At 47.9% G+C, this 11,484-nt stretch overlaps 1 protein-coding gene and 1 long non-coding RNA gene across 10 annotated transcripts in view; one reads left to right on the top strand and one right to left on the bottom strand.

Annotated features, from left to right (window-relative positions):
* SPTBN1 (spectrin beta, non-erythrocytic 1) overlaps window positions 1–5,451 on the top strand; it is a 197,522-nt gene extending 192,071 nt beyond the window's left edge. For all 9 annotated transcript variants that reach the window (XM_025467186.3, XM_049115520.1, XM_025467192.3 and 6 more), the window contains 2 exons: window positions 3,284–3,326; window positions 4,117–5,451. In XM_025467186.3, coding sequence (XP_025322971.1) covers window positions 3,284–3,326; window positions 4,117–4,335 — 262 coding nt within the window. In that variant the 3' untranslated portion in view covers window positions 4,336–5,451. The remainder of the gene's footprint in view (window positions 1–3,283; window positions 3,327–4,116) is intronic.
* A 2,650-nt stretch (window positions 5,452–8,101) lies between these two features.
* On the bottom strand, window positions 8,102–9,363 carry LOC112672347 (uncharacterized). Its single transcript, XR_003144213.1, has 2 exons — window positions 9,246–9,363; window positions 8,102–8,776 (listed from the first exon to the last, which is right to left on the bottom strand). It is a non-coding gene; the product is annotated as an uncharacterized LOC112672347 (long non-coding RNA).
* Between the last annotated feature and the right edge of the window lie 2,121 nt (window positions 9,364–11,484).

The following is an 11,484-nucleotide window of genomic DNA, read 5'->3' on the forward strand; positions in this document are numbered from 1 at the left end:
ATGATTTTAGTCATTCTGACAGGTGTGAGGTGCTATCTCACTATAATTTTGATTTGTATTTTCCTGATGGTGAGTGATACTGAGCATCTTTTCATGTGTCTGTTGGCCATCTCTGTGTCTTCATTGGAGAAATATCCATTCCTGTCTTCTGCCCATTTTTTAATTGGATTATTTGGGTTTTTTAGTGTTGATTTGTAAAAGTTCTTCTTTTTTTTTTTTTTTAAGATTTTATTTATTTATTCACGAGAGATATATATATAGAGAGAGGCAGAGACACAAGCAGAGGGAGAAGCAGGCTCCATGCAGGGAGCCTGACGTGGGACTTGATCCTGGGTCTCCAGAATCAGGCCCTAGGCCGAAGGTGGTGCTAAACCACTGAGCCACCCAGGAGGCTGTCCAGTATAAGTTCTTTATTCATTTTAAATGTTGATGTTAAAGAGGGAGCTAGAGAGCACAAGCCAGAGAGGGAGGAGAGGGACAGAGAATTGCAAGCCAACTCCAGTGCTGAGCATGGACCCTGACGTGGCTCAGTCTCACGACCCTAAGATCATGACCTGAGCCAAAACCAAGAGACAGTTAACTGCGCCACTCAGGCGCCCCACTTTATAGATTTTGGATGCTAACCCTTTATCGGATGTGTCATTTGCAATATCTTCTCTCATTCGGTAAGTTGCCTTAAAGTTTTGTTCATTGTTTCCTTTGCTGTACAGGAGCTTTTTATTTTGATGAAGTCCCAATGGTTTATTTTTGCCTTTGTTCTCCTTGCCTCAGGGGACATATCTAGAAAAATGTTGCTATAGGTAATACTAGAGAAAATTACTACCTGTGCTCTCTTCTACAGTTTTTACATTTTAGTTTTCTCGTTGAGATCCTTAATCCATTTTGGGTTTATTTTTGTATATGGTGTGAGCAAGTGGTCCAGTTTCATTCTTTTGTATGTTACTGTCCAGTTTTCTCAGCACCATTTATTGAAGAGACTTTTTCCCATTGCATATTCTTGCCTCCCTTATCAAAGTTTAATTAACCATATAATTGTGGGTTTATCTTTGGGTTTTCTTTTTTTTTTTTTTTTTTTTTTTATTTATTTATTCATGATAGTCACACAGAGAGAGAGAGGGGCAGAGACACAGGCAGAGGGAGAAGCAGGCTCCATGCACCGGGAGCCCGACGTGGGACTCGATCCCAGGTCTCCAGGATCAGCCCCGGGCCAAAGCAGGCGCCAAACCGCTGCACCACCCAGGGATCCCATCTTTGGGTTTTCTGTTCCATTCATCTATTTGTCTCTCTTTGTGCCAGTACCATACTGTTTTGGTCACTCCAGCTCTATAATATAACTTCATGTCTGCTATCCAGGGTCTTTTGTGGTTCCATACAAGTTTTGGATTGTTTATTTTGTTCTGTAAAAAATGCTGTTGGTATTTGATGGGGATTATATGATTTTAAAGTATTTGTTTTCCCAATCCATCAGCATGGAATAGTTTTCCATTTGTTTGTGTTATCTTTGGTTTCTTTCATCAGTGTTTTTAGTTTTCAGAGACTTTTACATCCTTGGTTAAATTTATTCCTAGCTATTTTATTGTTTTTGGTGCAATTGTAAATGAGACTTTTCTTTTTTAAGATTGTATTTTTAAGGGGATCCCTAGGTGGCTCAGTGGCTTAGCGCCTACCTTTGGCCCAGGGAGTGATCCTGGAGACCCGGGACCGAGTCCTGCGTCGGGCTCCCTGCATGGAGCCTGCTTCTCCCTCTGCCTGTGTCTCTGCCTCTCTCTCTCTCTGTGTCTCTCTCATGAATAAATAAATAAAATCTTAAAAAAAAAATCTGGCTAAAGGTTTATCAATTTTGTTGATCTTTCAGACAAACCAGCTCCTGGTTTTGTTGATCTGTTTTTTTGTTTAATTATTTTATATTTCTTTCTGCTCTAATATTTTTTTTCCTTCTACTGGATTATGGTTTTATTTATTATTTTTCTCAGTCCTTTAGGTAAAGGTTAGGTTTTTTGAGATTTTTCTTGATTCTTGAGGGAATTCTGTATTGCTATAAACTTTCCTCTTAGAAGAGCTTTTGCTGTATCCCAAAGATTTTAGACTTTGTATTTTCATTTTCATTTGTCTTCCTGGATGTTTTGATTTCCTCTTTGATTTCTTGTTTGACTTATTGTTTAGTAGCATGTTATTTAATCTCCATGTATTTGTGTTCTTTCTAAATTTTTTTCTTGTGGTTGATTTCTAGTTTCATAGCATTGTGATCAGAAATGATGAATGATATATACGACTTTGATCTTTTTGAATTTGTTGAGACTTGTTTTGTGGCCTAACATGTGATGTTTTCTGGAGAATGTTCCGTGTGGACTTGGAAAGAATGTGCATTCCATTGTTTTAGGATGGAATGTTCTGAATATATCTGTTAGATCCACCTGGTACAGTGTGTCATCAAAACCAGTTTCCTTGTTGATTTTCTGTTTGGATGATCTATCCACTGATGTAAGTGGGTGTTAAGTCTCGTACTATTACTGTATTACTATTGATTACTTCCTTTATGTGTTTGGGTGCTGCCATGTTGGGTGCATAAATATTTACAAATTTTACATCTTCTTGTTGGATATGTAGTGAAAAGACTCATCATTTTTATTTCTTAATTATTTTTTAAAAGATTTTATTTATTTGAGAGAGCACAAGCCAGGGGTTGGGGAAGAGGGGCAGTGCAAGGAGGGGTGCAGAGGAGAAGGACGAGCAGATTCCCTAGGACTCAGCACCATGGGATCATGACCTGAGGACTCATTTTTTTTTTTTAATTTTATTTATTTGACAGCATAAGCAGGGGAAGTGGCAGAGGGAGAGAGAGAAGAGTGTGGGGCTCAATCACAGGACCCCAGGATCATGACCTGAGCTAAAAGCAGATGCTTAACCAATTAAGCCACCCGGGTGCCCCAGGACTCATCATTTTTAAAGTGTTATCTCTTGAATTCAGTTTAGAGCAATGATTAGACTTTCCACATCTGGCCACAGCAAAGCCAGATATTGATATGTTTGGGACATTTTTGATCCTTCCAGTGGATTGAAACATTAAGTTTTATGTATATTATATTGACCCAATTATACAGCTTCTTGCTGTTGCTAGACCTCTGTGGGTCCCGGGCACAGCTGGTGATAAGTACAGAGCTCCGTTGGGCATTTCTGGTCAGATTCCCCTGGCCTGCTTATGTCCTGCATAGGTTTTGAGAACTTGAAGGTTTTGTTTCTTCCTAAGTCAAATCGTGACTGACTTTCTTCCTTCAACTTACAGATTAAATGATGGCAATGAGTACCTCTTCCAAGCCAAAGATGATGTAAGTTTTTAAGATTGATTTCTCTCAGTACTTGGGAGTTTACATGACAAGGTTTATTTACAGTGTTCTCTGTGTAAGTAATGATCAGCCATGGCTTCTCGTATCCTCAGTCCCCAGCACTGGAAGGTATTCAGTTCTCTTTGTCGCTAGGAAGCAGCAAATGGCATCACTGTCTGCTTGGTGTGTCAGGAGGGCTAGTTACAGGGCCCTGAAAGTGGTGGAGGAAAACATGCCCACCCCTGGCAGTGGATGAGGCCCAGGGAGTGGTCCCAAGAAGGGATGCAGATCCTGAGGTGCAGTCAGGGGCCTCCCTGCTGCACCCCACTGCCCATAGGCCACATTGTCATGATTGCACTTCTTGTAGGAAGAGAGGATCTGCTGATGAAAAAGCAACATGTGCAATGCTTTATATATGAAAAGCCAACTTGTTAAATTCATGCAGGGTTGTATGTCTAATGTCCTTTAAATTTTTAAGAAATATAAAAGAAGGAACACAGGGTGCATCCCACCAATGGAGATCAGTCTTCTTGTTCTTCCAAGTTTGTAGGACCACATGACTTAGATTGGTGGCTTTCTAGTCCTGGAAACCAAATTCTCGTGAGAGTTGAATCATATTCGCTCCACTGAGGGTCACGTGGGAACTGCATGTCTCTCTGTTAGCCAGAGGCCCCCGTGGGCTAACCTTCCCAAGCCTTCTGACTGATGGAGGCGTATATGGTTGGGCAGGTGAAGTGAGAGTGTTTTGAGCCCATCCCTCTTGGCTGAGTCTCCCCTGTGGTCCTTTGTCCAGGAGGAAATGAACACATGGATCCAGGCCATCTCCTCCGCCATCTCCTCTGATAAACACGAGGTGTCCGCCAGCACCCAGAGCACGCCAGCATCCAGCCGGGCACAGACCTTGCCCACCAGCGTCGTCACCATCACCAGCGAGTCTAGCCCCGGCAAGCGGGAGAAGGACAAAGAGAAAGACAAGGAGAAGCGGTTCAGCATTTTTGGCAAAAAGAAGTGAACTCCTTTCCTTTACCTCCTGCCCTTCTCTTACCTTTTCAGTGAAACTCCAGCATGCAAGCTCAGAACCAACACATTACTCTCTGTGCCTAATGTTCTTCAATGTGGTTGATTTTTTTTTTTTTTAATTTATAGAGCATTTCTTGGGGGGTGGGTGGGGGAAATACACCTAAACACTTTATCTCCAAGTTACAAAAGTTTGAGGTGCAGAGGGAAGACCAGATTTTTTTTAATGAAATTATATAGATTAGATCTCAATATTTAAACTGTTCCTCAATTTTGTGAGGCTGCGTTGGAAATAACCCGCCTCTAGTGCTGTTGGTATGCAAGGCAGCGGTGCTTAAACAATATTTCCTGTGCTCACCAGAGACAAAAATGTACCAATTTCCTGACACCATTCTCTTCCATTTATTTCCAGTGGTTACCTTGAGTCTTGACTATTAGAAGTGCCCACGACGGGTCTAACCTTGATTAAACAGATCGTGTATTATGATCTCGCTGCAGCGACAGTGCAGCTCCATGTTCAATCTACAGACCAAACCGTTTGTATCTGGCATCACTTACTAACACATGCCCTGCGGCTTTTTCTGCGTCACCTGCAAGGACAGTTGAGAATGTCGGTATACCGGTATAAGAGAAGGAATAGAAAATTGATACTGTTTTAAATAATCTGTAATTTCAGTTTTTTTTTTTTTTTTTTGCTGAAATACATTATATTGTATGTTTGAGATAATTCTAGTACAAAGTATAATAAAACTAGATGTATAATAAACCCTTTAAATCATTGGTAAGTGTACAAGTGGAACTGAAGCATTTACTGGACAAAGTCATGTTACTCTAATGGTTACTTGCTCGTGCGTTGCCACACTGTGTTATAATTTGCTTCATTACCTTGCTCTTTGATACATAGTGTGCATTTCTTTGTCACTGTAACGATTGTAATGACAAAATTTTCATCTTACTGCACAATCAAAATGGCATTGATAGGAATGAACTCCAGAGGCCGGGCCTGAGCCGAGAGGTGGTCGCTCCGGCCTGGCGCTCAGTCGTCTGACCTGTACCTCTCAACTTTTGCCCTGTTAAATATATGCTATGTCATTAAATGCTTTTAAATCTAGCACGGCGGGTAATTGTTGTCTTTTCTCTCCTGCGTGCACGCCATGTAGGGACATCACAAAGCCAGGAATAGCAAACGGGAAACACTAGACTGTCCCCCTGGGTTCCTGTTTTGTGTTTTTGTGCGTGTATGGTGCACCGGCTTCGAAAACTACAGCAAACAATAATAAATGTGAGATGTTTTGCAGCTACACATTCAGATTTTATCTTTTATTTATGATAAAGCTAACAGCGAACTTGCTAAACCGGAGTTCTGAGGAAGGTATTAGCAAACTTTTCCTGTAAAGGGCCAGAGATGGCCAGTACTTTAGCCTTTGTGGCTTAGACTCCGTCTGTGGAAGCTGCTTACCGTGGAGTACAGAGGCAGCCATCGATGATGTGTGAGGGAATGGGCATGATGTGTTCCAGTAAAACTATTTGTGGACACATACGTGAATTTTATGTAATCTTTACATGCTGTACGATATTATTCTGATTAAAAAAATGTTTTTAATGTAAAATCTGTTTTATATGGATCATACAGAAACAGAGGATAGGCCAGATTTGGCCCATGGGGGCCCCATTCAGTGGTGCCATTATGGGATCACGGGTAGATATGCATGTTATACTTGTCCCTTTTTTTAATCTGGGTACATTGACTCCAGACCACTTGCATATTTTCTTACATGGAGCAGCACAGGATGCTAGTATTAGGGGTTTTCAGTAAGCTGTTCCACAGAGGCCCACGCCTAATGTAATGTCAGTCCTGAGCTCCACAGCTGAATGGCATTGAAGTCTTTTGTGACCCCAGAAACTGGCCCTCTCTCACTCCTTCTCTCATGCACCCAAGCCCATTTATCTCCGTGTGACTCACCCTTGCCTTCCATACGATTGGAATCCTGTCTCAACAGATGATCCTCTCACAAAGTGATTGGAAAATAATCATGATTGGTGACCGCCCACTCTTGACAGAGCCAGCCAGATAACCAGCAATTCCAGGATCCCATAAAAAATATGCATGGGATATCTTGCAGATAGTTCCAGAGGTTCACAGATCCCTGAATACACAACTTGGATTTGGTGGTACTTGCTTTCCTTACCGCATTTGCTGAGGATCCACTGCAGCCTGAAAGGGAAAGATGATGGGCAGTGGGAGCAGCAGCAGCGGAAGACTGGATTCTGTGGGTCATCAGGTGCCGATGTGAACAGGTACGATCAGAAAACCTCAACAATACGTGTTCACTGGATGAGGCTACAGGCCGTAGAGGATCGTGATTATCAATCCTATCATGGTAAATATGGGGTGGGTTGTTTTTTTAATCCTATACACTATTTAGTACTTTGAGGATGGTGCACATTTATTTTTATTGCCTTAGTGGTGTACTATTTTTACTTTTTAGTGATCTAGGATGGGTGATAATACTGCCCTCTGCATCTGAAAAGTGAGAAGCAATAAAATACGACTGTCAGGATATGAAATGAGTGTTGATTGATTAAAGGACGCTGTTGTCTCACTTGACCATCACCGAAGTTGAATGCATCCTCAATTGATGGTACCTCAGGGTTGTGTTTTCTTGGGGGTACTTGGAGTGCTGCTGCTGCTTCCAACTAGTGTCATCTTCAGTGGACAAAATAGAGCGTATCAGACTGGGTGGTGGACACATCGTTACCACCCAGTACTTGGCGCTGTTAGGGTTGGTTGTGTGTGGAGGGTCCTATGGCACTTCTCTCTGTGTATGTTATTTTCATTTTTTAGTTGGAATCATTTTCTTTGGTCTAGTGGTAGAATTCATATAGGAGAGGTAGGATAGGGCTGTGGGGGTGCTGAGTCTGTTAAGTGTCTGCCTTTGGCTCAGGTCATGATCCCGGGATCCTGGGATCCAGCTCCGCATTGGACCCCCTACTCAGAGGGAGGCCTACTTCTCCCTCCGCCTCAGCCTGCCGCTCCCTCTGCTTGTGTGTGCACTCACCCACGCACGCTCTCTTTGTCAAATAAAATCCTAGTTTTTAAGAAGAAGGGAAGGTTGGCTAAAAGCTTGAGTCTTTCACATCATTCAAACTGACTTTTCTAAGGACACCTGGGCGGCTCAGCCATTGGGCGTCTGCCTTTGGCTCAGGTCGTGATCCCAGGGTCAGGGATCAAGTCCCACATCAGGCTCCATTCGAGGAGCCTGTGTCTCCGCCTCTGTGTCTCTCATGAATATGTAAAATCTTTTTTAAAAATAAAGCGACTTTTCTAAGCATGACCTATACACCAAAAGCCATAGAAAAAAAAAAAAATCAAAGTTCAAGTTTTCTCTCACCATTGAGAGTCACAGTGAAGCCTTTCACTCTCCACCTCCCAATGCCAACTATCAATGAAATTATCCTTGAAAGATGTCCCATCTTTGGCTGGTGGAAGTCCCTTCAAGTTGGCTTCTGAGTCCTTTTGATAAAACCTGAGTCACCTTTAATACTTTCCTCCCTCCCTGGCATGACAAGCCGTCCCAGGCTCACCAGTACATTTCTTACCCCCAGACCTGCAATCAGAACTCTCTAAGAAACCCTGATTTCTTTGAATGGAAAATGATAATTTCAAAACCATAATTTTTGTGTTAGAACTGCTCATTGCTATTGGGTTGGTCCTTTTTTCTGTGTGAATCAGTAGATAAAAATAATTCATGAGTTCATACTGCAATTCAGGGTTTTTTACTTGACGTTTCCTCTATTATGCCATAATCTTTTCCACCCAGAATCAGCACTCAAAAGATCCGGGGGCATAGAATTAGAATATCTTAGGGTGACTCACTTGCTTTATCACACACATAAACTCAGAATAGCAATACTAATACCACCACCAATAAGAGTTTTGGGGTTTGTGGTGGTGGTGGTGGTGGTGCTACTACTTTTTTTTACGTTGTGGTACTTGTGGATTGATTCACACGTGGTTGTAAGAGATAACTCGGTTCCCCTCAGCTGTGCTCCCCATGGTCACATCCTGCAGAACTGGAGTGCAGTGTCCCATCCAGAGTGTTGCCACCGACCCAGTCAGGAGTCCACGTTTCCCCAGCTGCAGGATCCCTCCTGCTGCCCTGTTACTGCCACACCTTGCCAGCAACCAGCCGCCTGCTCCCCGACGTTAAATCTTGGTCATTTCAGAAATGTCATTTCAGGTACGTGTGCATGCAATCACACAGGGTGTCACAAGCATGTAGGCCTGGTTTCTTTTCCCACTCAGCATAAATCTTCCAGGTTCTCGTGTGTATCCATAGTGCGTTCCACGTGGTTGCTGAGTGGTGTTCCGAGCCGCGGAGGTTCCCGTGTGCGCTCACCCACTGAAGGGCACCGGGGTAGCTCCCAGTTTGGGGCTGTTTAGGAAGAAAGCTGCGGTGACCCTGTGTGCGGGGCGTTTGGGGTGGACCCAAGTCTTCATCTCTCCGGGGTGGGGGGGGCGGGGGCGGGGGGAATGCCCAGGAATGTTGAGAACCGTTTTTAAAAACATTTTGCATGTGCTCCCTCGGTCCCCCCGCCCCCTCACCCCCACGGGGTCTGGGCACCGCTCTCTGCGCCCTCCCGGGCACTGTCCCCTCGGCCTGTGCCTCTAGGGGCGCCCCCTCTTGCCTGCTCGCCTCCCCTCGGGCCAGCCTGCGCTTCAAGCGGGGCGCTCCCTTGACCCTCCAGGGCCGCATAAGGACTTCCCAAGGGAGAAGTAAGTGCGAGTCCCGAGTTTTGCAAAGTTTGGACCTAACATAGCACGGGCTACCCTAGAAAGAGGAGTTCTGAAAGGTTAAAAAACAAAAAAAATCCAACTGGCTTGAACGTGAGAAAGGACGTTACCTCCCGTTGGGAGCGCGGAAGGCTTTTTTTTTTCCCCTAAAAGATGGGCCTGGTCCTGCAAGGGATTCAGGAAGCAGAACTGGCGGGGCCCGGTGTCTCCGGCGCTCCCCGGGCTGCCTGGGGCGGGGGGCGGGGGGGACCCGGTCCAGGACGCCCCGTTCCGGGCTGCGGGGAGCTCAGAGGGGGCCGGCTGGGGGTGCCCGGGTTTCGCCGGGGCTGGCGGCCCGGGCTGGAGCCTCCAGGCGGCCCTCGGGCTCGCTTCCCCGCGGGCGGGCCGGGGCGGCACAGCAGGAGGCCGCGGCCCGGAGCAGGAGGCCCCGCCCCGCCCCGCCCCGCCCCGCCCCGTCCGCTCCGCCCCGCCCCGCCCCTGCTCCGGCCGGTCCCCGCGGCGCACGCGTCCTGGGGCGCGGCCCGGCTGGCTCCGGCCTCCGCTGGGCCCTCGCTCGTCCGCTCGGGTGCGTGTCGGGCTTCGGGGCCGCCTGTGTCCGGGAGCGGGGGCGGGAGGGGGCGGGAGGGGGCGGGGCTCCCCAAACTGATGCTCTGAACCGGGGAGGCCTCCGTCCTGCACGAGGCCGCGGGGAGGTCCTGGGGTGCGGCGCGGCCCTGCCCACCGCGGGCTCCCGGGGACGCGACCCCCTCGCCGCCGCCCAGAGCCGCTTCCAGTTGGCCGTTGGCGCGGGAAGGGGCCTCCCCGGGCCTCCCCTCGTGCCCCGGCGCCCTCGCGGGGGGCGGCGGGGGCAGGTGGGGGCTGGGGGCTCACAGCTTGCCTCCCTCCTCACGCCCGCTTCCTCAGAACCTGGCTCTTCCAACTTTAAAGCGGACTGAAGGGGGCCCCGGGGTGGCTCAGCGGCTTAGCGCCTGCCTCCGGCCCAGGGCGTGATCCCGGGGTCCTGGGTTCGAGTCTTCGCCAGGCTCCCTGCGCGGAGCCTGCTTCTCCCTCTACTGTGGCTCTGCCTCTCTCTCTCTCTCTCTCTCTGTGTCTCTCATGAATAAATACATAAAATTTATTTAAAAAAAGGGAGGGGAACTGAAGGAATGAGGTGAAGGCCACTGCCCTCCAAAATCCCTTCCCCAGCGGCCGGTGCTGCCCACAGGAGGCTTCCTTAAACTTGTGCTAGGGCGCTGCGCGGCGGGTGACAGCGAGCACACACCCGACCCCGCCGTGGGGCACACCCGCCGTGGGGCACACGCCGGGCGTCGGGCCCGGGGTAGGCCTGGATGAAAGGTTGATCTGCTGCCCACTTCCCGATCTGGTCGGGACTGCGGGTCCGCATGTCTGTACCGTCCCAGGCCCACACTCCGGCCCGGTCACTGTCACTCGTGGCCTCAGGCACCTGGTCTCCCTCCTGGTGGCGGCAGCCGCCCGCGCTCCCAGGGTCACATCCTTGTTCACATCTACGAGGAGGCAGAAGGCTCCTCGTCCAAACACAACGGGGCCACAAGTTTCACTCAGAACGGATTGATTTCGCTCTCGCATCCCTCCCTGAACCGCCTCCCACAAGAGAGATCACCTCAGGCCACCCGGGCGCCCCCTGGTCCACCCAAACCACAGGTCGTTACAGCAGGGACATGGGTGGTTGGGCCCTCAGTGTCCCTCACCATATAGGATTGAGAAAAATGACATCATCAGAGGGTGGCTTGGGTGAGGTAGAGTGGGGGGGGGGTTGACGGAATCTGAGTGTGGGGACGCTAAAGCCCCCACGGTCTGCCCAGCTCCCCAAATGCTGCGTATCTCCACATAAAAGTGTTGGCTTCAAAAGGGGTGGGGTTTGAGAAACCACTACTTTTTCTCTGAAAAGGAGAAACGGTGTTTCTAGAAGGGCCTCCTCTTGAAGTTAGGTTTGAAGCTCATTTTATTTAAGTTTTATTTTATTTTGGGGGAGAGAGAGAGAATGGGGAGGAGGGGCAGAGGGAGAGAGAGAGAATCTTAAGCAGGCTCGACACCTAGCACGGAGCCCAACGTGGGGCTTGATCGCATGACCCGAGATCATGACCTGAGCCAAAATCCAGTCGGACGCCCAACCCACTGAGCCACCCAGGCGCCCCACTCTTTGTATTTTAAAGCACATTTGCTAGGGTATTCAAGGTTGCCCCTGACGTTGCCCGTGTCGATACTGCCAGCAGGCTTTTCCCCCCCAAGACGCTCATTTGGGGTGCACCTGGCTTCAGAGAACAGACGCAGGTTACTGAGTAGGAAGGCCGGGAGGGGTCTGGGCCCTCTTGCTACTGTCCGCAGCGT

Source organism: Canis lupus, chromosome 10, assembly GCF_003254725.2.
Source record: "Canis lupus dingo isolate Sandy chromosome 10, ASM325472v2, whole genome shotgun sequence".
In the NCBI taxonomy this organism is placed as follows: domain Eukaryota; kingdom Metazoa; phylum Chordata; class Mammalia; order Carnivora; family Canidae; genus Canis; species Canis lupus.